The sequence below is a fragment of the Ixodes scapularis genome, unplaced genomic scaffold (assembly GCF_016920785.2).
Source record: "Ixodes scapularis isolate PalLabHiFi unplaced genomic scaffold, ASM1692078v2 PGA_scaffold5__190_contigs__length_132052651, whole genome shotgun sequence".
In the NCBI taxonomy this organism is placed as follows: domain Eukaryota; kingdom Metazoa; phylum Arthropoda; class Arachnida; order Ixodida; family Ixodidae; genus Ixodes; species Ixodes scapularis.
The window spans coordinates 118,688,143-118,715,333 of NW_024609880.1; the positions used below are offsets into that span (position 1 = coordinate 118,688,143).

Genomic DNA, 27,191 nt, shown 5'->3' on the forward strand with positions numbered 1-27,191 from the left:
AACCGGTACGAACCAGTTGAAACCGGTTCGAACCTTATTTTCGCTCCCCGGAACTGAACCGGAACTGAACCGAAAGCCGTGAACCCCTAACCGAAACCGAACCGATAAAAATTTCGGCTCGACACTCTGTCAAGCATTAATGGGCGGGGCCACAGTTCTGTGCGCACGTGTCGTGTCCTGTCCTGCACCGAAATATCGTCTAACAACTTAAATATTGCAAAGTATCGTCTTTTTTTTTGTGAAAAAAAAAAAAATACAGAAGAATGTATAAGTGTTTTATCTTTGCCCTCTAAAGAAAAACCTTTTTCTTTCTTTTATTTATTTCACTGTCTCTTTCAGTGTGAGCGCAGCGGATGCTACAAGAGCGAGCTCCGGGCTTTCGGCGTCTCTGCCAAGCACTCGCGCTCGTGCAGTGCAAGCGCTGTTCAGAACCACATGCTCGCGTTTTTCTCATCGGCTGCATCTGGACTTCAGCTGAAACGCAGTATCGGCCCAGCAGGTGTCCCCGCTGGCGATGAAAGACTAGCCAGTGCGGTACCCGTGCTATACTCCGTTTCACCTTATGCTGCAGCGCAGCAAAGGCTAGAAGCGCTAGAAGAGCGGGTATTGAACCCATGAGAGCCGTGTTCAAGATTCACTAGCGCACGGCAGCTGGAGATCGAAGGCACTGCGCCTGATACATGCTAACGCTTCTGCTGTTTGCGAGTGCCGTGCGTAAACACACACGTCAACTGATTCTGGGGGGATAAAAATTTCTGAGGTATTTTAGCATTGTTGGGTTTGACGTGATTTAGGTGCAGCAGTGGAATGCGGATGACGGCGTCGTCTGATTGACACGTCTATAGACACAACTCCCACTCACTCGATTGTTTGAGTCGTCGCCGAACGTTGGAGATTAAAGAGATTGGAGTATCATTTTATAGCACAAAATGGTTTTTAACGAAATCCCCAATTCTGAAATTTCCTAACTGTCCGTCCGTTCGTCCGGGCATTTCCCGCTAAATTTAGCGGGGAAACTTCAGTAACGTGACCTAGACACTAATTCAGTTTCCCCGCGAAATGTAGTGGGAAATGCGATGCCATGTGACCATAACGTTACGAGACCTACGGATAATTTTATTTTCCCCACTGAATTTAGCGGGAAAATTGACGTTACGTCACCTGTACACCAATTCATTTGACCCGCTAAATTTGGCGGAGAAATTGATAAAAATACAGGTCCTCCTTCATTCACCGAAATGACTGTTTGATGTGTTCTACAAAATTTAAACGATTGCTTCTCGAATACCGCGTTTCAAGGCACAAATCGCTGTCAAATATCTTGCACAAAGGAAGCTATGCCTTAAACTTTCACAAGGTCACGCGTAACGACCGTACACCTTCGATTAGATTTTAAGATCGCTGCGGGTAGGGTCGATATTTCCTGTCGATTCAAAGCAATCCTGAAGATTGAAAGAAACACATAATTAGATTCAAGAATCCAATATCTTTCTTCTTTACTTTCATGTGGTTGTGCATGTTCAAGCGAATCAAATATTGTTGTTTCTTTGTTTACAAACCCTAATTATGCAGTGCTATCTTTTTGCATATTCATTTTGAATAAAATGGTTTTGATTTAGCTTAGATTTGCCATATTCGCTTGTACAAAATACAGATTTTACACCTCTGTTATCATATTCGTGAAAACATGATTTCGTGTAATTTTACAGCTCAAGTTCTAACGCAGTACAGAACAGCGAATGTATATTGTCACGGATGAAAAATGGCAGACGATAAACAACTGAGAAAACTTAAAGCTTGAAGGGGGGCAAATTTGTGCTTATAAACTTAAACGAACCCGATGGCAACTGCCTTATGTTGCCAGTCACTGTTATCGTTTTCCACCGGTAAATACCTATTCAGTCTTAATAGTTTTTTTTTTATCTCGACATACGACAGAGAAGGCCGACGCGCTGTATTCATTTCCAGACTCGGGAAGCAGACAATGCAGGCCTGCGTTCGTCGACAGTTGTCTGGGCAGAAGTAGAGTGATGACCCGTTGACAGAGTTGCGGCGGAATAGGACCGGATGAAACAAGACCAGTTTTTAAGCCTCTTGCGAGGCCTTAGGACCCGCTTCACAGCAGCACATCCGGTCCTACGCCGTCGCAATTTCAGTATCTATAATAACTGGCGCACGATCATTCCACGAGCCAGCAGCCGCAGGTGTGCGCGAGCACACGCAACAAAATTGACATCATAGTTCCCCATTCACGCTTAAGATGACACTGAAATTTGTGGGCTCCAGGGAAAATGAGAATGATGAGAAGCTTTTCATCTCCACAGTAGGGCCTGGTGTAAAAAGTAATTGATCAATTGGTCTAACGAGCACGTTGCTTTCACTTGCGGAGATGAAAAGCCGGTTCCTATTCTCCTTCGGCCTGAAGCCCATACATTTCACTGTCGTTTTCAGCGCGAATGGGGGCAATGACGTCAATTCTGTTGCTTGTGCTCGCGCACACCGGCGGCTTCTACTCTTGGAGAGAACGCGCGCTACTTATTATTGACACTAAATTGTTAGGTTCAGTATCCCTTTAAAATAAAGACGCCAGTATCATTACCTAACGCAAATAGAATGCATAGAAGTGAGGATAACGTACACTTCAACTGAATTGAGCCTGTTTTCAGGAGACCGTTGAAGGACCTTGCGGAGGCGTCTCACACCGTTGATGCCTCGTTGACGAACGCGGGCCTGTGTCGCCCACGAGGCGAGCGCCTAACAGCATCATAAAACTCATCTTAAAAAAAAAAAAAAAAAAAAAAAATATATATATATATATATATATATATATATATATATATGTATATATATATATATATATATATATATATATGTATATATATATATATATATATATATATTTCCTATTAACAACACAAGTTACTTTTCTAATTCTTATATATGTTGAGCATATGAGGTGGATTGAACTTTTGACTATTTCGAAAGTTGCGGGCACCGCTGCCCACATTGCTTTTTCTGGCTCTCAATAAGGCCGCTTCTGTATAAACTGAAGATATTGTTATTAAGATAAACGCAACAAAAGACGGCTTTGAAAATTTAACAGGTGCAATTTAATTATTACTTATATGAGAACAAAGGACACAAGTGCTGTGGCTGATACCGGAGCTTCAAGATTAATAAAAAATAAGTAATACCGTAATGTCCCCTCTTTTTGGAGCTCCTATTTGGACTTAATTGTCCTCCTTTAATGTTTGTATGTTAGTGTAATATAGGGAGTATTATTAAGTAATTAGACACCAACCTAAAGTTGTGTACTAAGCGATCGTTCTTTCACAATGTTTTTATACCTTCCTGGGTTTTTGTTTTTTTCAAATTCCGAAAAATTAGAAAATATCAACAAATATACAATTAATTTTACGAAAAGGAAAGAGGGACATTGAAGACAAACAGACAAGGCAGGGCTCCCGACTTTCAACTAAACCTTTACTGGCTCGACTTCGCCTCCTGAAGTTCGAGGGCGGGCGTCGGGGACGTAAATAGGGAGGATGGCGGGTGAGAGAAGCGTGAGCCATGTGGCCCTGGCTGCAGCTAAGCGTGCACGGTGGAAGGGGAGAGGGGAGTTGTCTGCTGTGTGTCAATCGACACGTCGCCGTTACCCGGAGCCCGGAGTGCCGACGTTCCCCTCTTGGGGAAGGAAGGGAGGAGGGGAGAAAGGCGCCGAGAAATGGAGGAGATGTGCCGGCGATGCCCTCTGGGGGAAGGGAGGGGAGAGGGGGGAAATAGGCGCGGAGAATAGGAGGAGAAGAAGATACAAGAATTTAGACTTTTTATGTCTTTCGAGGAACGTTCTCGCCCCGCAGGAAGCGAATCTCTTGATCGGAAAGAGAAAGAGATGGGCTAGACAGGTTTGAGACTGAAGATTTGATATGTAGATACTCAAGGATTTCCCTGCCGAATCTAGATTTGTGCCCGCAAAAAATTTTGGCTTTCGAGAACTCGGGGTTGCACGAGGGGCAGTTTTTGGCGTGAGCCACGACTGGATGGAAGGAGCCCGGAGAGGGTGACGAGATCTTGGCGTGCTCCCGGAGATGGTCATTCACGCAGCGCCCCGTCTGACCGATGTACTCGGCTCCGCACACAAGAGGAATACTATACACCTTCTCCCTTGTGCAAGGCCGAAAGCACTGCGCGTGTTTTTTTTGTTTTTTTTTGTGCATGTGCGTGCGGATTCTGGGCTTGTGACTTGCTTGCACATGCCTCCGAATTTAAATTTGCATGTGAAAAGAACTCTGGTGCCGAATCGATGTGCAAGCGCGCAGAGTTGGTGTGCCGTGTTGTGGGAGTAAGAGATGCACGCAGGGCGGGCCGACCGGGTCCTGGAGGGGGCCTCCTTTGGGCGGCTCCTAGACTGCAAGATGAGTTTCTTGCTGATGTTATCTAAGAGGTCAACCGGCAGCCCGCCCTCCGGTGCCGGTGGCCTGCAGCGACAGGCTCCCTCTGATCTTTTGATCGTAAGACTTTTTGCAAGAGGAGGAAAGGAGAGACTGAACAATTCCGGACTTAACGGTTTTTGAATAATGGCTAGGGAAGGGGAGTTCAGGTTTCTGGGAGCGCTGTTGAAAAGGCCAGCATAGACCGTGAGATGAATGGGTCAGTCAAAGATCAAGGAATTGAAGGCCCTCCTAAGTAGGGTCTTCCCTTTTGAAGGCAAGGCCACTGGCGTTAGTTTTGAATGTCTGAAGGATGGAAATATCTGAGTTTCGGAGAGGATAAAGAACGAGATAGTCGTCAACGTACCGGAAGATCTTACATTCATTACCCGAGCGAGCAAGATGCTCCTTCACCGCGCGATCCACAAAAAAGAGATATATATCGATGAGGATCTGCGCGAGGCAGGAACAAAAATTTAAATTTTATTATTTTAGTTCAGTCAAATGCCATATTGTATAGAAGGTGTGAGAAGTTTCATTGCTTTATTAGCACTAGCTATATTCTAAATGTTCCTTAAATAAGGTAAAAAAACTATTAATTTCATATATTTATAAAGTAAAGATGCCTCACTATTTTTACATCATTTTTTGCTTGGTATGACTAGAAGCACAACATAATATGCCTGGAAAGATTGAACCGTTTTTACACCGGAGAAGTTGAGATAATGTCAGAATATCTTGAAGTCATATGTCGGGGTACCAATCACCCTTAAAAATATGACGAGATGACGTGCCTTATGGTAGGAAATTTTATCTCGTTTTGGAGCGCAGCTCTTAGGGGCCCGTTTGCGGCTTGGGCGGCGTCGCCGTCGGCGTAACCGCAAAGTGAAGTGACCCCCCAAGGTCACGTGACCCTCCCCTTGAGGTCACGCGATCCCCAGATCCCGTGACCCCCCCACGTCGCCTGACCCTTCAGGTCACGTGAATCCCCAGGTTCCCGCGCCCAACGTGATCCCCCCCCCCCCCCCCCCCCCCCCCTTTCGGAGGATATTTAGGGTGGTTCGTTTTCGGGTACAACCCGATTTTAGCCGATTTTTACACCCCGAACGCGTTTAAGAAGAATCGGGTTAAACCCGATTTCTCCCCGAATTCCAAAACCACATAACCAACCCATTTATTTTCACGCCGCACGGAGTTTGCGGTGCACACACGCTAGCTACCCTACCTCGGGACAGCAGTGACCTATAGTTCATTTGGCAAGCTGCGTGCAGCAGTGTGAACGCTACACGACTCTGAACCAACCGCCCAACGAGCGCGCCTACCTCACCGTGACATACTGTGGAGGCCAGCTGAGGAAAAGCGACAAGAGGCGTTGGGGCCTCGGAGGAACATTTCCGTCCACCCGCTGCGCAGGTGAAACCGCCGCGGCGCGCAACGTAGCTTCGGCCCTGCTGCACTTAGCTTGTGAAATGCACTACCTATCCCCGTTCGATCGCTGAGGTATCGACGCCCAGCAGGGTTTCTCGGGTCATGGGCATCTCGCTGGCGGCCAACTTTTCTCACGAACAACGTCCAAACCAGTCAGTCGCGTAAACAGATCGTGAAAACTTAATAGGTTTATTCCATAGCGAAATATCTGATCAAAGACGACTGTCCCTCGAACGGTCGGGGTTTTTGTTGACACCTGAGGGAGAGGAGGATTCCGTGGGTGGTGCTTCCTTTGAAGCGACCGACGGCAATCGGAGCTGGAGAACCCTGATCTCCCCCCTATTACCGGCACCAAACAGACCCCTAATTTTAACGCGTCAGCGTTAAGAAGCTCGTAATACGCCCCGATAGAAAAAAAAACAAAAACAAAAAACGAATGTATTATTGATCACATTTCTAAATTTAACCCGAAAGAAACCCGAATTTCGGAATGTGTTCACAATAAACCGGATTTCTCCCCGATTATCAGCTTGAAAAATAGCACCCGATTTTGACCCCCCGAATTTAAAAAAAATATAAAACCCGAAAATGAACAATTCTAAGGATATCGAAGAATGAGGGGAGGAGGAGGAGAATGAGAGGGAGGAGGAGCCTACCCTCTTCTCATTACCCTTCCCTCCTCCTCCCCTCATCGTGGCCTTATGGTAGGAAGTTTCATCTCGTTTTTCTTGTAATTTCGTTTACGCGGCTAATGCCTGGTCGGGCGCAGTTCCTTTACGCGCGCTTATGTTTGTGCCGGTACCAGCGGGCCCGCTCTACGCGGCCCGCGGGCAGAGTTTCATTGGGAGTACTGCAGCCAGCTACGCGCCAGTCGGAAGACGTCCGCGGGCCGGAATCGGCCCGTGGGTTGGGGTTTGAGTATACAGTTTATGCTCGTACATAGTGTATTGTTGATGGTGCAGAAACTTTCGCGCAACCGTTAGGGTTAGAGAACGTCCGCAAACAAGACTTACAGTTGATGAAACAAATGCAAGTTTCGCAAAAAGTGCGGTAAAATAGTTTTGTAAAAAAAAGTATGAACGGAAATTGTTTTTGAAGTCGTCATTTCTTATCTCGGTCATTGTTTTCCATTAAACAGTCATTCGCCTCGTTAAAATCTTTACTCTTACCTTTTTCGAAACACGGAGGTCTACCGGTGCACCAAATTTGACCATGCAGGACAAAACGTTCGGGATTTGAAATTTTGTCTCGGCCCAACGACACCCGGTCGGTGAGCTTCGCTTCAAGCCAAGAAAATAGACCTCTCGAAGCCTAATACCTACGGCAACGAGCAGCAGTTCAGATGTGCCGATAAGTCGACTGTTGGGGTCTGTAACCCCTTCAGTGTTGTCGCCTCGACCAAATCGTGTTCGAAGATTAGTGAAAAACAAACTGCACCTACACCCTTCACTCGGGTAAACGAACGTGAAACAATGCCCACGTTCAATTGAACCCCTTAAATGAGGAAAGCAAAGGCAACGACACTGACTGTGACGTGAGGCCTGCGGATCTCATGCACGCCCACGTTGGATGGGCTGGGCGGTATCTCGTAGAAGCCACAAGCGCCGGAGCATTGTGCCGTTCATCTTACCTGACTCAGCTACGTTAACGCGCCGCGCTTTGATACTGAGGCTTGCCGGCCGTTTCAAGATTTCAGATTTAACGCGCAAAAACATTTACCGCCCCACAAATGGCCGAGTGGGAAATCATCTCGCTGACAGAACTACCGAATTAGAATTGAACCTACCGCGAACATCGTCTCGACTAACGTTTGGGTCCCGTCACTTGTCCCTGAATTTTGCGAATTATAGGGGAAATGAATACCTTATCTGCAACCATGAAATTTCAGAATTTGAGGCTTATCAAGACGTGCAGATAATCAAACTCTGGGTATTTTATAAGGCATTGACGAAGAAAAAGATCTCTGAGCCCTTTATAACTAACTTAGGGTGCTGCACGCAAGGCATAGTGAGTAAAGTACTTGTCGGTGTAGAAAGACGGAGGGCCGTTGAAAACTTTGAAGGCCAAGGTAACTCTAGATTTTAGCCAAAATATGCCTGCATGATAAGAGAGGGCGTCTATAAAGTAACATACTTCAAATTCACTGATTTTCCCAAGGTTTTTCTTTAATAATTTTATTAAATTCCCTGATCATTACAAAATAAAAAAATGCGGAGGATGGGGTTGCAGCGCCTGTTCGGACTGTTTTTGTTTAACCGGGCAAATCGGATGTTGGCTGGCGCTGCCCCGTTATGAGTCGGGAAACTGTTACTTAGTACAAAGTTCATTCTCGCCACACCCACCTGCTTCGTTGCGTGCCACTGTGCCGTCCACCATCGCACATTTCCCCTAACTTGTCAACTTTTGGACGATTCTTCTGACAATTCCCTCACTTCTCCGGATGCATTTGAATTCCGTGACAATTCCAGGATTTATACGTTGGTAGACATCCTGCCGTCAGAACTTGTGGCCTTTAGCACATGTCACCAGTTCGGCTAGAAACAAGAAACCTCTCCGAATAAGACGTCACGACGACCCGATGACTGAGTGCGCTAAAGAAACGGCCCAGTGCAGAAACTGTTTTATTCAACATCCCGGGACCGGCGCTAGATGCGAAAAAACGGCTCAACCTTGCATCACAAGGCTAGTTCCTGGACGAACCGGTCCCAGCTTTGACCTCAGTGGCTCTTCAAAAATGAATTGACGATTTATTCATTTTTTTCATGTCTGCTGTGATAACTCACTTTAGCGGCACGGTCAACGCTCGGAGTTCACACCCCGCCCAGCAACAAAACTTCAAGAAAATGTAAAAAAAACAAAAAAATGGGAGGCAAGCATGTTACGGCGCCTGGGTATTGGTTTCCCGCTCAGTGCGGTAATCCGGCGGCGAGGCGGGACGACCTGCTTGCGTCATGGGCGGAAGTTGACGCTCTTCGCACAGACAGCTTCGAACTTCGCCAACGCCTTCACGACCTCGATTCAGGGCGACAGCTGACGCCTGCAGCTGCATAACCTTCATATGATCCTCTGAACACGACGCTCCGCTCTAAGGGGAGCCGGAAGATGAACTCTCTGGTGGCTCTTCAATGGAACTTCCCAGAGTTTTCTCCACAATAAACTTTAAAACAACTATATAGGTTTATCCGTCCTTTAATCACTTTCCCTTGAAAAAAAAAAAAGAAACAGTTCTTTCAAGGCGCATCTTTGTCAGACATATTTATGTCAATGGTGCCCAGATCCTTGTGCAAAACCCGGGCTTTTCTAGTCAGTAAATATTTTTTAGTACATATGTTGCGCTGCGCAAAAATAGGTGTGCAAAAGGAAGGACTCGTATTAAACCAACAAATTGTAATATATCGCACACAAACAAGACAGGCAAGCTTTCCCTTCCAAATAAGAGCACATTTTTATTCTCAGGTTTGCCAAGTTAGCAATCAGAGAACTGCTAAACTTAGATGAGGCACGAATGGCAAAGTAATGCAATCGATTGATTTTATTAGTCCATAAACATTATAAATGAATAAAGCCGCACTCACACAAAAGCTTTCTTTTTCCTTCGACAGACAGTTAGCGCAAGGCAGTTTCGGTTGTGCCCTCTAATGATTTTCGTTCGTGATGTGAGGAGCAGAACTTTCTTCATCGTGATGTCACGAGTGGTATTCATGGCTATTTATTATCGGTTGCCAACTAAGCTCGATAGTATGTGTGAAAACCACTATGGAAGCTTGGAATCATCGCGTTCTTAAAACAACGCCGTTAAAGTCACTAAAGACATCATAGTGAGCGTTTGCCCAATCACGAATGCCGATCACTAAGACGCCTTTTAGTTAGCAGTGTAACCAATAACCCCCCCTGTTTCTTTTTTCCTCGATTGAGAAGTTTCCTTGGAGACATTTTCTTTGTTTACAAAGCCTTTTTTTTTTCTCACCTCATTCTTGGCTGTTACACAAAATGATTAACTAACGCCAGCTCACCTGCTTCTCCCCATTGACTCTCTTTTCGTTAGACTATATCTGTTGACAAAAAGATGTCCCCTTTTTAATCACGATTTGGTGTGTGAAATTCACTTCGGAGTTATCTGTTACTGCTGATTCCAGGTGTGCTGCCATACTATGCGGACGTTATCTACGTGTTTCGCACGCAGTTGTGTTTTGAAGTACCGGTGTCTAGTCGTCTGACAGCACTTGCAACTTCCAGTACTCGGGTCTCGAAGTTTTGGGTCCTATGGCAACTTTAGAAAAGAAAAAAAAGAGGATAGAAAAAACAGAGCTCCGAGACTCGGTGCCTGTGGCTTTCAGTAACTAAGTCTTAACTAACGCGTGATGCGTGGGTTAAAAGCGTGAACGTTTGTATCTAAGCGGTGTACGCTGAAAGTAAAAAAATCGTTGCGCCGCCATGTTTAATATATTTAATTCCTTTTTGTTGCGGAAAGCAATTTAACAACTACTAAGCAAGCCAGTGCATTGCTCCAGGATCTATGCGGCTCTCGGCTACAATTTAACAATTCCAATACATCGTCATTAATGTGCACGATGTCTATGTACTGTATTATTGTTCAGGATTGGCTCCTTGGTGGGCGTTGAGTGACATGAGCAATACATTCACCTTGTCCAATGTGGAACTTTTGTCATTTTGTTTTTTGCTGCAGCTGCTGCAGAAAAACGCATTATGTTCATTCTGCTGTACTTGATCAGGATTGTTTATTTTAATCATCTACTCCACCCTGAAGTTCAGATATTTACCAGATATTTCTGTCGAGCTGGCAACTATTCAGAGGCAGTGTGAGGACAAAGAAAATAGGCTTAGGAGATCAAATTCGACGTTTCTTTTGGGTGCTCAGATAATTCAACCAAGACTTGAGGTGAATCCATAGTAAAGGTCGAGTAGTTTTGCACGCAGAAGTTGGGTATTCATTGAGACACGTCAAATCTTGAACGATCGCATCGCCTAGGCAGATATCAGCCAGAGGAAAACAGGCCTATCATTGTCAAGTTTGCCAGATACAAAAAAAAAAGAAAAAAAAAAGCATTTTGGCTGCCGGATTTAAGCTAAAATATACCACTTTTTCTGTACGAGATGATTTTTCCGGGTATCGAAGCCGGGATATCTCTATTTTCAGTGGAACGCTCTACCAACTGAGCTGAACAGGGGTTAGACGTCAGTAGAGCAAACGGGTTCTAACAGCTGCCACCAGCCTGCCACCAGCCTAACACCAACAATGGTGAAGCTTGTAATTTAAGGTTATGATTCGATGCATTTAAATGCAAAGCTGCAAGAGAGCTGGACAAGACTGTCGAAAATAATCCTCGGAGAAGGGGAACAAGAGGAACAAAGCACAAAAACAAATCTCCAAACGCAGCTAGGTGACTGGTGCGTGACGAAAAAAATCCACCTGGTCCGGGTATCGAACCCGGGACCAGGCGGATTTCTTTGGGCGCGCACCAGTCACCTAGCTGTATTTGGAGATTTGTGTTTGTCCTTTGTCCCTCTTGTTCCCCTTCTCCAGGGATTATTTTCGTTATTCTTGTTCTGCTCGCTTGCACCTTTGCATTTAATTACATCTAATCATAAAGACAACGTGTTGTTGTTTTTGTAAATAGGTACTGGCTTTCTTAGTACTTAATGCGATAGCCATATTTGGGTTGCTTCATCGTAACCATTTTGATATGCAACACAATACGCTTGCACACGAGAAGCTAATCAGGGAATAAATAAACTGAAAAAAAAAATCTGGGTGTCCCCCAAGTGAAATCAAACCTAGGACACTATGAATTTTGAGCCTTACGTTCAAACAACGGGCAAGAGGACGACAATTTGTATTAATTGCACGAGCCAAGGGGAAGATTTTGACGCGATATTTATTACGTTACCTTTTATCCCCCTATCGCGTGCATGGCAGGCCGCTGTACAAGGAGCTCCTTCGATTGCCAGAGTCTTAACGCCATGCAAGAGGAACAAGTGGTCTGACGAGGGTATCGGTAAACAGAAGTGCGGATCTGATGAGTATAACCACTTATGTGGAATAAAAATGGCGGACCATTTAACGCTTGGTTACCCTTCATGAGTTTCGTCGCAACTTAAAGGGGTGGTTCAACGATATTTCAGTTGTAATGTTTTCCACGAGCTTAGTGGCGCTGGCGGGACTCAAGGATACTCGCACGCAAAGCCACTAGCTAAGAAAATCCTTTGTTGCAATGTAATTTCAAGGACAAAAGCGAGCGCTTTCATTGCATCTGTCCTTCGCGAAACTTGATGTCGTAATTGGGGGATTGCAGTACCCCCTCCAGTGACAAGATTTGAATGCGGCTCACAAATTGGCAGTCTTGGGTAGTAACGCGTTACTAGTAACGCGTTACTGTAATTTCGTTACTTTTTCGGTAACTTGTAACTGTAACGAGTTACTTTTTAAGAATGTAACTTGTAACTGTAGTTCTATTACTTTTTTCTGAGGTAACGATGAAAGTAACGAAGTTACTTTTGTCGTTACTTTTCAGTTCTTTGTGAATAATATATCATTAAACGAGTATAATCTAGCTATTCCTTGCACTTTCCAAAGTGTCTGTTCTGTCATTTTGAGTGTCAGTTGGCCTTGCACAAACTTGAGAATACGTTCTTTCTCGCGAGTCACTATCCGAATATAGCCACGTGTAGATTTGATGAAGGAAAAAAAAGAAGTATGTAGTTATCTTTACGCACTTGCTTGTACTTTGTGACTGAACACTTACATCTTAGTATATTGAAGCACTACCTCTGTTGCGGTTTTTTCTTTTCTGCGCACGCATTTTAATCGGGTGAATCAACCGTGAAACAACAATACACGCGGAGGGAACTTCGTATGTTTCGTATTTTGACTAGCGCCACTACTCCGCACTGCGCATGTTTCGTATTTTGATTTGCGCCACTACTCCGGCGTGGTTTCATCGGTGGAGGCAAAATTTACTGTTGTTTGCGCAGGGTTTGTTTCTGGTTTGCCGGGTACGAAGTGAAATATATCGAAGGAGTCCACGAACACAGCGCAACCGTCAACGAGCCAGCAATGTGCTAGTGCTACAAGGATAGGGATGTTGATGAGAACAGAACAAAGAACAAGCATGGCCGGCGTACAGAGTATTTTTCTGTGGTAAAGTTGGTTGCTAACTATTTGACCGCAGTATGCAAACTTTGCAACAAGGAGTACTCCGACAACAAGTCCGTGTTCAAATCTGAGAAAACACATCCAGTTCAATTTTTGTCTTTATTCGTTTCAAAATATTGACTAATTTTCCAGCTAAATTATTAAGTTTGAATTTACCGCTATGGTGAAAGCCCGACTGATTCGTGTCTATATTTTTTTCTTTCAAACATTAGTTTTTCCTTAATTTTTGTGTTATAGAAAAGTAACTGAAAAGTAACGTCGTTACTTTTTGAAAGTAACTGTAACTGTAACGAGTTACTTTTTTGTTGCGGTAACTGTAACGGTAACTTCGTTACTTTTTTGTGAAAGTAACTGTAACTGTAACGAATTACTTTTTAAAAGTAACTTACCCATGACTGCAAATTGGACCCGAGCATTGCGCGAGCACTCAATTTGGGCTTGTGATAATCGATAGCTCGATAAGCATTTGGGTAGTGGCCCATGTCCAATCGCTTCAATGACGACAATAGCCGAACCATATCGATGTCTGGAACTCAGCGTGTGTCCAGTGCTTTGCCAACCCTAGCGCGTGGCTATGATCAACATTAGCGGCGTATAGTCGGTTGCAGATCACTTGGCCTATTGTTCCGGCAGCGAGTTGGGGCTGTAAAACAAACACGTGTTTCGTGGGTTTAACGTCGGGTATCCGTTCTTAGCGGTATTCGCGCAAATTACAAAAATCGTTGTATTGTCCCTTTAATCAGCGGCATGTAGCCTTCAAAGAAGACATGCAATGCTATTGGAATTCGGCGTAGTCTGTAGCCAAGCACTGCAGAAACTCAAGCCCCTCGGTTTTATTCACAGAAACAATTTTGAAGTCACAAATGTTTATTGAAAGAAATGCTGATTTTATGGCCAGTTTTATTGATATAATACCCACACACACCAACTATATCTTAGTTACACCTGGCTAAAGTTGACTTTTTTACCACTAGTATTTTTTTCCGCACTGCAGACTGCAAGATTTCTTCTCGAGATATCACATGGGACAAAGTCCTGCTGCTTTCGTCACTTGTCCGAAGTCATCCCCAGTGTTTAGATGACTGTCTCAGATACTGTACTGGTTCCCATTTACGGAGCAACAAAAGACAACATCAATAGACACTCGAAAGATGGCTTGAGCGCGATGTCCGATACAGAGACGAGAAGTGTATTTGCTGAAATTATTGTGCTAATGACTTGCAGATGCGGCGTTCTGTGTTTTATCTATCTTGTCGCAATCTGCCTTGTCATAAATTCGGTATGTCGGATATCCACAGTTGAGAAGAAATGCGTATCGACAGCTGGACGGAAATTTCTTAAATAAGGAATTATACATATACGTAGTTTTGCTCGAACTGTCAACTTCCTTCTCTTTTTCCTCACTTTCTTCGCTTCGTGCTCTTGTAGTGACTTGGGGAATCGTCACATATTTTAACAAATCTTCCCTCAACCAGAATTCACAAGCTGGAAAGAAAAAGAACGATATTTTGAGGCAAAAGGAAAAACACGCATTTCAGTTTCTAACAGTTCGCTTATCATAAAACAAACAAAAAACAAGGGGTTTCATGCCAAAAATATAATTATAAGCTTGTCCAAACTAAAAAGTTGAATAAAGAAAAAAAAAAAGAACACGAGGGAGTATTTTTTTTAACTTTGCAGAAAAACAAAAGTAAAATGAGATTCAAGTTTCAAAGACCGAGTATAATGGTTTTAATAAGCTCTCAAAGATATCACACTAAGCACTTCAATAGTTTTTTCTGCGATTTTAAACTTTATGTTCACCAGTGTGGCTATCGCTGTGAGCTTTTGTGATCTGTAATGCTGCACCATATCACCGCTCTCCGGGTTTTTAGAATCCGAACGAGTTTATTAAGGACCAATTTCAATATTAACATGTCTATGAAAATTAAGACAAAGATTGAGCAAAATGGCTGCCGTCTGTCCCCCATTAGCATGCAGTAAGGGGTTTTAACTTCGGCACTAGAATAGGTTTTCTACAAGTAGAATGAAGATAAGAAGTTAGATGTAACGTCAGGAAAAACAAAGTCTAATTTTTCATCCGTGGCCTTTTGTCTAAGTAGTAATAATATACTAAAATCAGAATACGCGAAAGTACACACGACTCGACCACCGGTCTCTGCAAGCAAAACTGTTTGTACCCTTGTATTAGGGGTCTTTCACTGCATTATTTCAATCGGCTGTTTTATTTTTCATATCCTATATTTTGACTGAAGCTTCGAATATCAGCTGCCGTCGGGTGGCGCCAAATTCCGATCTCCAACCTTTATGACCAGTGAAATTCGTACCTGGAGATGTATTTGCATATTTAATAAACTACAGTGTTCTCCGGCCGATTGCAACACTGATTTCGTACTTGATTTTCGTCTTTTATTTCCACTTTAGTGGGAAAAAAATAAGTAGATTATCTTTTAAAATTAGCATCGGGCGAACGTGGTAGCTACACATGCGTTAGGACTGATATTCTTCGCCAGGTTTGTGGCTGAGTGGGCGTTGTCCTTGCATCTATGCAATTTCAGCTCCCGACACTTGTTTGCGCTTCACCTGACCTGGTGGAATTCTTGAGTATATTCACCAACCATTCATCTCACAAGGACCGCTCCAGACCTTGGCATGAGTTTGGAAGGAGCCATATAAGTATCCGCATGGGGTCAGCGCCACGGTAGTGTGCCGTTCTGCCTGCTACGCCGACAACGACGCATCATATAGACGTTTGTAAGTAGCCGCGCTTCAAGAGCTAGTCTGGCCACTGTGGATGAAACACACTTTGTTTTTTACGCCAGTCTGGAATCCGTGCGTACGCCTCAGAAATGCTTGACTCTCATAGAGTATTAGAGTATACCCACAGATGCAGCAAGATTGCGGCCGCTCAGAGGCCGTACTTGCAAACGTTTATAGATCCCTCAAACAGTCACCGTCTGCGCGCTGCGATTCTTGTTTTCTGGTCTGGGGAACACGTTCTGAGCATGCGCAGTTGCTCAGAGGCCTCTTGTATATATGGGTTGCAGGTGACGTCAATCAAAGAGCGCTCCGATGACCACCTGAGAAGAGGGGAAGAGCGAGCTCCCCTCTTATCAGGATCCTCTTTTGTGCCTCCCGGATTTGCAGAAACGTCGCTATTCTTAGTAAACTTGAGGAAGAAAACGAGAAAGGACGGACAAACACAAACCTTTCTTTCTTCCTCAAGTTTACTATCCATACCAACCCGCTCGTTCTGTCCCTACGTCGCTATTCTCCTCCGAGAGGATTATAGATCAACCCGTCACTGAAAATTCATACAAAAGCAGCTCACCTCTCCTCCTCTTACATGGTGGTCAAAAGTATGCGATGTGACGTCAGCACAACCCACGTGTCTATCTTCTTGTGATGTCTATGTTTGTGTTAAGTCGCAGTAAACTTTTTACACATATCGCCCTTTGCTCAAATGATTTTGTCTCGACCTTTGGGTGATTTTCGCAATCTTTGAACGCTTAGTTGTCGGTTTCTGGACGGCACGTGAATAGAAACGTGTTTGAGTTGATACTAAGATCGAAACGACTTTGAATATCTTGTTAAAAGGTATGTTTAGGCTGGTTGGTTGACGATCATCTTGGTTTAAAACAGCCCGACAAAACAAGGACAAAGAAAAAAGAGAGAGACGACAGCGATGTTATCTGTCTTGTCTATACTTTCTCCTTGTTTTTGGCCGCGTTGTTTTAAACTAAGTTGTTGAATATCATGCATATATTCAAATTTAATTAATTTTATTTTTCGCCTAGAAAATGTTCTTAATAAGTTGCCACTGTAAAGAAATCATTTCATCATACCCACATTTAGAGTCCGCTGGACTTTGTAGTGATCTCAGTATATGACAAAAGGAATTGCTGAATAGCACGTATTTTTCTGAATATTCAGTGAAGGGACTTCGCCCACATTCCGCATGATATATATTGCAGCCGTAGTGTCCGCAGAGGAAGTTGAACTTGAGATCGTTGCAGCTTCCATTTGGTGACGTGGCTTTACGCTTAGGCTGGCCTTGAAAGGAAGGATGGAAGATATTTTTTTAATTGATTGTACGTTGTGAGCTCGACACAATACGCACGGATCGGATTTGAGTCAGGAATTGGCGTGTGGCGTTAACGCCCAAAGTTACACAGTGAAAAATAATTATAAAAAAGGCCACAAAGAGCTATAATTGCATTCAACAATAAACGGCGTCAGCAATTAGACAAAACAAGTAAAGAAGAAAGGAAATGAGTATGTAGCCACGGATAATAGAACCCTTTTAAAAGTGTCCACACCAATAGCTGGTGGGTCAACTATTTGAGCACGCCGTTGTTTGAGCACGTGCACTGAGCTCATCTTAGAGACGAGTGCTGCATCAGCGGTCGGCAAAGACTCGGATTAAATCCCTCGCTTCGTGCCCAAAAAATGGTGGCAACTAGTGCTGCTGTGGTGCACTTAAGATAATTGTGTATTGCGCTAATCATTTAAGGCTCTGGTATGATTTGATGTCGAGTGTTGCAAGCGCGGCGTAGCGCAGTACACACAAATAATTATTAGTCGCAGATATTGAGTCCTGCGCTACGCTGCTTTCGCTCCGCACAACGTTGGAGTATAACAAAGCCTTTCGACTAAGGCCGTCGAATGCCCAGAATGTAGCCAGGTGAAGACGCCATTGAGCTTTCTGGTTCGTGGATGTTGATGGCGGAAGTCTTCCACGTTCACGCCCCGAATAAAAACGAAAGGAAAAGGATTTGTATATAGCTTTTGTGCGTAACCTTCTGTCCGTCATGAATGGCGTAACTTCTTTTTTGGGCATTTTCTTCATACCCCGGCATTGGAAGTTGATACCACTGCGAGGAACTGTCACTCGTTTTTCTTTTGTCTCCGACATATTTCTAATGGTATATTCCAGGTTTTAGTATTATATACTTTCTGTTTCCCATACGTTACACAAAAACTACGTAAGAATTTAAATATTTACCAGACGTATTTAAGAAATAAGCAGTAATCTATAATCCGCTTACACTTTAACTTACACGGTAACACGAGATCGCGGTTTCGAAACATGCTCTCGCTGAACGTACGCCTAGCATGGCAGGTCTCAAATTAAGGGAGGAGCGCCAGCTTGCCCGCGTTTGTCAAAGGTTACTCATGCACTAGACCTTGGCTTTGAATTGGGGGAGTCTTAAAGCAGGAGAGAAAAACCGAGCACAATACGTAATTTTTGCGACCACATGAAAAGATTGAAAGGAACTGGTATTAAAAACAATGCCAGCACCGCTGCGCGCACATCAAGCGCGCGCGAATGAAATATTTTAGACGGTTACACGGATCCCTTCAACAGCTGACAGCCGCCATATTATTGCTGTATATTGCCGCGCTGCGACGTTATTAGAAAAAAAAAAAGCTTGTAAGTTTAGGCGTAGCCTCCTTTATACTGTCCAAAACCTCGCAAATTGTCACGTGACGCGGCCGCCAAAAGTGAAAAAGTAGAGCGGCAGACAAAAGGCGTGTACCGGGCGCCCCGCTGCGGCGAGCCGCCGAAACACACTTGTCTCGAGCGATGGAATCTCCGCTCGTGCTTCTCGCATTCCTCGGGCTGCCGCTTCTTTTCTCTTCGGGTTTGAAAACCATGTTCCGGGTCCTCGCCGCTGCAAAAGCTGTGCGCTGAATACTAGACTCCCCGAGAAATGCTGTGTGCTACCAGATCCTCGCTCTTCAAATCTGCGAACGGGCACTCTATGGCTCCGCCATCGAAGTGCCAGGCTTTGTGAGTTTACAGGAGGCTATGGTTTAGGTAATCTGAGAACATTTAGTTGCTTCAAGTTAGTGTGAGATAACTTTGAAGGGTACATTAGACAGCGCACATTTTGTTGATTGTTTAATATAAAACCTTGAATAATGATTTCACATTATATGGAAGTACGATCTAAAAAAAAAGAAAAAAAGGTAACTATTTCAACGGTTGTATACAACTGAACATGCGCATATTTTGAAAAATAAAAAAAGAACATATATGGTAAAAATACGTTGAATAATTTCAACTTGCTCGTACACATGAGGACCAAAATGTTGCAGAGCAAACCAGAATTATAGTTTGAATGTCAACATTTTAGTAATGTGAGGCACTTGCATATTATCAGCGACCTCGTATTCCTGGTAGGTTTACACCTGTTTATGTGTACCGCGAAAAGTTGGATACAAAATAGCTTGGTGGCGTATATTGAAGCTAATATTAGCCCCCTGCGTCCACAGAAGTTATCCAAACAAACATGACATTGTAGTAAACCACACCAAAACCACAGCCGCAATCGGTACTCAAATATAAAACAAAAAATAGATATTTGCACGCAGCTTTAGCATGAAGCCTATGTGAGGGGTTAAATAAATCAATGGAGACCACGTAAAAATTCAAGACCAGTAATGTTAGTCGACAGATGTCCCGTTGACAACCTGGCAATTAAACTGTGCTTAATAAATTCATAAATAGTTGCTGCTTTCACAGTGCGCCTCCCGGCGACAAATGGTTCGCTTACAACGCTTGGCAGAAATCGTGCGACGACGATGTTAGCGTTAATTATTACTGCAAAAAATTATAAGGTACGTACCCAGATGCATATTATTTTCAATGCTATAATCTTTTTGTTTCACAGCTTGAACAAATTCTGTTTCTGATTTCCTGTGGCACAAGATGGGAAAAATCACTATGTGTAGAAATCTTGTTTAAACTTGAAATCCGACGTACAACCCCGATTTTCTGCAAGAAGATAATCCTCTTTGCGCTCCCCTCTCTTAAGCTGTGAGTGGAACCAAGTTGCAGCAAGGTAGAACGTGGAGAGGATATAGGAATGGAGGAGGCGTGCGAAAGTGTAAAGCGCGAAGTGTACGTCGGCCTTTGTAGGACGCTCGGTATGAATTTTCTGGGAAATAACGATGTTTGTTAAATTTTAACTAGGGATTATCTTTCACGCTTTTTTTTAAGGCCATAGTAACATAAGTTTTTGGCCATCGTGCATTTACCCTATCTCAAATTCATAAATCGCAAATATAAAGAGTAACCAAAAGTAAACGTCAATTTATCATTTTACAGCTTCCGTACTTTCAGATTAGCCAAAATTATTTCACCAATCTGCGACAGACTTCACTCGTTCTCGGTACAAACGCCTAGATTGAAATAAAAAAAAACTATTTAACAGTTTGCTCATTTTCAAATTATGTGAACTGAACCTGTCGAAAGTGCTTAAGCTTAATTCCGTCTGTGTTTCAAATACCGGCAAGAAAAAAAGAAAGGATTCTCAAGTTAAATTTTTTTTTTTCTCTTTCAGTAGGGAGATTAAAGTAAACCTGACCACGAGATTGTTCTTCATTTAAAAAAAAGAGAACCCTGTCTTTTAACGAAACAATACCATCCAAGGGGGATCGGGGGCTGCCTTTGTTTCGGGATGTCCTACAAAGGACATTGAAGAAATATCTGAATATCAGTGCATATACCATACGTTTTTTGCCTTTAAAACATAATGATACTTTTCCTTATGACCTGCTCACAATGATGAGTCTGCATGGCCTTCGGAAAACAAGGATTATTCATAGAAATGCTGATCCTCCACGGTCCACAAAGTCCAATGTCATAGAAACTGTATCGCATGTACGTCATGTGTACGACCACCTTAAGAAACGCCCAGAATGTTATACCCTTCTTGACAAATGTGCTCATCTTCCCGACTTTTAGAGATGTGACCCTCTTCGAGATATGTTACCATAGCCCTCTTTGTTCGTATTTCCCTGTCACCATCACAAGACACATTGAATGTAAATAAGGGGTTACTATGTTAGAGTGTGTATTGATTGTTTCTACTGCCCTTTTTTTGAGTAATAAATACAAGAAAGTGGTTCAGCGAAAACCAGCTAGGAGCACGTGGATCGAAAGCTCGCGCTGCAGAGCCCTGTATCCTGGGTTCTATACCCAGCCGGGCCCATATTTCGATCTGGATGAGCATCGTACCGGCGTCCGGTCGTGTATCACTACTGCGTGATGCACGTTAAATGACCCCAAGCTAGCGGTTGTACTGCACTGGCTAAATTTCTCATCTACAGCGAGCGACTCGTCGCAACTTTGAAATGGCTGACCAACTACACCCGGTACAAATATCCACACAACCCCAGTCCTTCTTCTTCATTACCACCCAAAAGAAACTAGACGCAGACACGTGAATCTGAGCGAATAAACTATTTTTGGAAACTATGCTACAAACATAAAATTCTTGGCCCGAAAAGGTTTGTATATGCTTGGTGCTATGAATGTGCCAGGTGTGCGAAAGCGCTATATTTGAGAAAGGACAAATAAGACTGGTTCACATATGGATGATTATTTTGCGAGGTCGTTTTTGTAAATTCTTACCAGCTCCCCGTGGGAGCCGGCAACTTATGTCTTTTTTAACTTTTTAGTAAATGGCCGTTTTTGGTTTTTACACACAACGGTGGGTGTCTTTTTTCGTATTTTAATCTTGCCTTAGTGAAACAAATTCTTCTTTTTTTTTTTCTGCTGCCTGATCATTATGGTCACATTCATACTTTCAGTATGTGCGGATTATACACCTTAAAGAGGGAGCGCAACGATATTGGGGATTTGACCAGTTAACTGCGATAATTGGTCCTAAAAGCGTTTTGAAGAACACAAAACGCTTTTACCTTGTGCGCGCTGGTTTTTATTTAATAAAAAATGAAACAAATCGAAGGTCGCCGTACCCCTCAACTCTCACCTCGTATTTAAAGTGACGTCACTTGTAGTACCACCTTGTCTCCCGTTGGGTTGGGAACCCAGCGCACCCTCTGCCATTGCCCAATGTTGAAGGTATAGTATCGCCGAAGATTGCGGCGTGCGATCGACACAGGAGCCTGTTCACCAAGGGGCTGATGCCGCTTTTAGCAGCGGATGGGGGCTGGTTTAGTTGACTTATGTGTGCTCCCAATGACAGGACACCGTCACTCCCATATCTGCCACACCCGGCTACAGATCGGCAAATAATGCGTTGTTGTTTTTGTTTTTGCGTTTAAACAGCGGAATCGCAATATTTGAGGGGAAGGGGACGCGTTTTCTTTCGTTTGTGCCAAGTCAGGCATATTGACGTAATACGGCGAGCAAGTGTGTTCCAAACTCCGTCGCTGGCACATCGGAACAATGGAGGAGCATGCCAATCAAAAGGCAACATTGCCTGAGGTCGGGGAGAAACAAAAGCACTTGTGCGCGTTTCGGGAGTAAGCAAACGTACGAGGTATGCAAGAAACAGACGAACTTCTACGTTGTATACGCCGATACAGAATCGATACACACGCGTACTGTGGTGTTACAATAAAGTGACCATTGTCGTATATGTATTGCGTTATTGAAGAGCATACCAAGATCATCTCGAAAATATGTAGATAAAATTAACCGTACTGAGCGGATGAGACAATCGCTACGTAGCCGCCCAAAAGACAAGATCTCTTATGGCGTCGCGCTTCAAAGTTTGAGTCTTATAGTTACCCTTTCAGGTATGCTACTCCACCACACCGCCTAGTCTTTTCGACGTTTTCTATTAATTCTATGAGTGCACCGAACGGGATTGAAGGCAAACGGAGGTGTTTTGGAACCACATGCCACCGTGTGGAACGCGGTAAGAAAATTGCTGGGACGTACGTGGCATGCGCTTGTGGTGCTCCAGAGGTTCTCTCACTGTTTGTCCCGCCACGTGTACATGCATGAATTATTTATTGTTTAAGAGCTTTGGAAACCCAGTATCAACATTTGTGTAATTCATAAGCCACGCTTGAAGATAGCATGAACCAATTTCATATCTGTGCATGGTCCCTAAAAAGGAAATAATCGAAAACAGGCCAATGTAATAAACTTACTGATAAATGATTTAGTACGATTCATCCTTCAGCATTCTTTTTATTCTTTCTTCAATAGAGACCACGCAAGATATTTAAAATGCCTCGAAGATCGTATTTGATATAGATTTCGTTAAAGCATATCTTGTCAGCCTTAGTAGGCTCAATTTGCAAAGCTTCCATACAGTTTTGGAGTTGCGAGAAAGCCTCATTTTTTTTTTTCAATTTGTATAAGCAATGTCTGCTACATGTTTTTTTAATCTTTCAACGTAAAATAAAGATTTGCTTGTTCTCGCAGCCTGTACAATATTGTTGAAATGTATTTTTTGCCATGTATACTTTCAATGGCACACTTATATATGGTGCGCGCCAGTGCACATCCGGTGCTCAGACGATGTGACTATTCTCCTATAATTGGGATCTTATCTTAGTTATGAGAGGGCTATCGGTACTTCTGCATGCATCCTATTTTTAAGCCCCAGCTTCTGGATACTTATCGGTTTTTGAAAAGGCAAATAACCCCTTCAATGGACTGGTTGGATATTTTAAGTAAAACGTTTATGGTAGGGACATTGTGAAGCAATGAACATACTTACATTGTTTTACAATATGTGTTGTACCATTTTGATGTGTATTTGGCGCTCTTCAATGTGTAATTGAGGTCACTTGTTTGCACGTGAAGACAACTAATACCTTCGTAATGTTCTTCTGTCCCCAATCCGCTACTATAAACTAGATAATAGCTCTGACTCTCCATCCACTTGATTGTCTGAAAATATATATTAATGTTTCTTGAAATTATTTTTACACAAATTAAATGCTGTCCTCAGGTATAGCTGGGTATGCATTGATAAAGCAAAAATGTGAAGACATTTCTACACAAAGCTAAGCTAAACGTAGGAGGACTATCGAGTTTTTTTTTTTTTCGTTCGTAATAAATTGTGATGAAGATTGAAAACGCACACTCCACTCTCATCCATGCAGTCTACGAATAAAATCTCGTCATTGATTCTGCAGAAGAATAAAAATGACAAATGTAGACTTGACGTAAGAAACAAGTACTTAAAAGGCTTTAAAGGGACACTGACACCCCCCAATATGTTTTTTCCTTTTTTGTCAGGTGGTTCATTATGGTGTCGGAACACCACCCAATTAATACTTTGCTACAGAGTCACGTATATGTTTAATAAAGCCAAAAAACGCAACTGCTTGAAACCGAAACCGAAACTCTCGCACCGCACGAAGAAGTGGAGAGGATAGAATGGCGGAAGTGACGTGCCTACACCCGACCGTGTTTTTTTTTTCCTCAGGTAGCAGACGAAATGCGTTCGTTCGCCGTGCGATTCTTTTGCAGTTACGTTTTTTCCGCTCGCTTTTCTGCACTTCAAGATCTACATTTAAGTGTTGGCGATTAGTAATGAGTGCCCGCGTGCCGTGGTGAATTCCTGTGATCGGCTCCGAGAAGAATACTCCCAAGATGTTGCGTGAAGAGTTGCCTGATCACATGTCCTGGTTCAGAAAGTGGCATTGTGCGGCAGAGTGCACATCTTTCCGAAAGATCAACGGGTCGGGATTCAATGGCTGGCTGCAATTCCTGTAGAAGAGTTACGGGGAGCTCTGAAAGCGGACGCTACCCGATTCATATGCTCCTTGCATTTTGAGGAAAGTGACTACATTGAGTTCGCAGGTATCAAAAATGGAATCGCATACCATTTAGTTCAGCGACGTATCGTCCACAAAAATTGTTTTTTTCAGTGATAATTGTAATATAAGGAATGTAAACATCGCAAAATGCTTGAGGAAAAAAAAATAGTGCAGCCACACCATGGAACCCGGGCCCGCCGCGTGTGAAGCGGACCTCTTTCTACTGAGCTACTGAAGGGTTCTTTTTCTTCTTTATTGCCTGAGCTACTGAAGGATCTTTCGTGCGTAATAATGCAGACAGTCGACTGTATGTCGGAAGTTTTCTTTTCAGTACATGCTCCCCGCTCAAAGTCGGGCAGCACCACGCATAAGCCACATTCGCACATCGTAAAGAAACCCTACGCGTGCGTATTCAACTCGAAGTACGCACTTCGTGCTTGACGTTTGAGCGAGCGATTTCTTCAACCACGAGAAGGGACGACGGCTCGGCGACAACTTCGTGCAATCGGCTTGCAACGGGATGAATATCAGTTCTTGTGATCTATTCAAAATTTCTCTTTCGAAGGAAGACGGAATTTGCCGGTACCGTGAACGACAGTTCTGAAGTAGAGGTCCCACGCCCGTTGTCCGCTGCTATCCGCTGGTCCCACGATACGCGAAACGACGCCATGTTGATAATTACGTAGCGAACAAACAGAATGCTTCCGATTGTCTGTGCTACTTTTTTTTTTCAATCAACGTATTTGCAGCTTTTTGGGAGCCACAATATATGGGTTTCATATTTTTTGATATTTTAACAATGACTGTGTGCCTTCAATGACCCACGACTTTGATTAAATTTGGTGGTCGCGTCGAAACCTTAGAAAACGGCCCGTGACCACGGAAAAGAGAGTGAGCGTGACTCAAACCGGCCAGTTGTCTATCGGCGGTTTTCGGGTGGAAAGAAACCGAATTTCGAGCCGCGAATTTCGTTCTGGGTTGTAGCGCTCTCATATGTCACGTACAACTAAAAACCTCGGCGAGCATAAATACCCTGTCAGTGTTCCTCTAAAGACAAAATTCGGGCTTAAAAATTAGATTAATAAACAAAAATGTTCGAAGAAACTAACAAACAGGCAATATTGATATTAAGTAACAAAAATAGCAGCGTTGGTATTACCTTAATTAAGCTGGTTTTGATTATAGGCAGCACATTTTACTGTATCATGCTTTGAAATTTGTGCCACCTGGGAAACCAATATTTCAAGCCACTGCCAATAAACTAAAAATGCTTTCTTTCCAAAGGTTAAAAACATCTACGCATCATGGAAGGTTCAGACTTCGCCCCAATATAACACAAGACGTTAGTGAAAAATAAACATTAAAAATAAATTGTAACTAACGGTTCCGGTTATAACATTTCAAGCCAATCAGCAATTCTTACACTACGCAGTTGGGTTTGTTTCAGCAGAGGCATTATTCGGGTACATGTATTCACAAGGTCATCCGCCTGCCCTCTACTCACTAATATAGAAAGGATCTCTACTGAAACAGCAATCGCTTTATGAGCGGGCAGATGGCTGTAATATCGTTACAATAACTTATATTCCCGGTGAAAATAAATCCTACCTCCCAGGCATCCTGCATTGCGCCAAGGTTTTCTTTGTTCAGGTCAGGATTGTTGTCTGCCGGTTTCTTCCAACTTTCAAACTCTACGTCGGCGCATGTCGCAGAAACGCTTAGACAGAACACCAAATGTTTCAGGGACAGCATCGTTGACGACCTCTCAGACGAAGTGGCAATATGGGCAGACGTGTTCGCTTTATATAGCTTCCCCGATTACGTAATTCTTAGAAGAATCGAAATTTCTTTTCTTTTTGTGTTGTTAAAAGAAAGACTCACTTATGTACACTTAAAAAAGTCTCTGCTCTCCCACCTTCTTTTTCGAATTCGGTGGGTGTGCCTCTTTTCATTTTTCCAGGCAATGAATCCGCCGCTTGCAAGGATGTTCAATACCCTAGGACCCGGCATGACATCATGCGCAGCAGCAACGCCTAAAAAATAACTCATTCCCATATTGCCTTGCGAACCGACGCTTCTCTCATCGTCTGCTCGCCATTCGTTCGGCTCGATTGGCTACGTGAGGCTTCGACTACGTCTGCTCCGTGCCTCTGATCTATTTCTTCTGCCCGTTGTTACGGCTGGCTTTCGATACGATCGCGGCACACAATAAAGTAATTGGTGTTCAACGAAATGGCGAATTTAATGAGATTTTGATATTTGTTGAGCTTGAATCGCTAAAAACTTTCCATGTGCAGTTTCTTCATTCCAGAAAAGAATGCTTTATTGTCCTGTCTTCTCCCATGAGCCCTCCTGTTCTGCACCAGTGTTGACGGAATGGCACTCCTGGAGCACATTCCTTTTGCGAGGAAGGGAGGAACGCCGCCGTTTCATCTTGCATCGGTGGAACGGGAACTCATTACATTTCGAAAAAAAAAAAGCTGCAGAAGGAACGAATATTTTTATATATATATTTGAATATTTATTTGGACTTAGAGTGGAGATTTGTTGTCGGTGAGAAGTTGAGAGTTAAGTGGGAGCTCCTCCCTTCTTTTTCCACATTAGCAGAGCGAACGCCTGAG

At 43.4% G+C, this 27,191-nt stretch overlaps 1 protein-coding gene across 1 annotated transcript; it reads right to left on the reverse strand.

The window, feature by feature from the left end:
• Positions 1–14,242: 14,242 nt before the first annotated feature.
• On the reverse strand, positions 14,243–26,322 carry LOC115315243. The gene is made up of 5 exons (XM_040214795.1): positions 26,179–26,322; positions 23,523–23,695; positions 19,665–19,735; positions 16,882–17,085; positions 14,243–14,517 (listed from the first exon to the last, which is right to left on the reverse strand). The coding sequence occupies exons 1-5, from the start codon at positions 26,320–26,322 to the stop codon at positions 14,243–14,245; spliced, it is 867 nt and encodes a 288-aa protein (XP_040070729.1).
• Positions 26,323–27,191: the final 869 nt, after the last annotated feature.

Coding starts and splice junctions, on each gene's coding strand:
- LOC115315243 (XM_040214795.1), bottom strand. CDS start 26,322: ATGCTGTCCCTGAAACATTTGGTGTTCTGTCTAAGCGTTTCTGCGACA. Junction 19,736..23,522: donor AACACATATTGTAAAACAAT/GTAAGTATGTTC, acceptor CTTGTGCCACAG/GAAATCAGAAACAGAATTTG. Junction 17,086..19,664: donor TGAAAATAATATGCATCTGG/GTACGTACCTTA, acceptor CTTCCTTTCAAG/GCCAGCCTAAGCGTAAAGCC.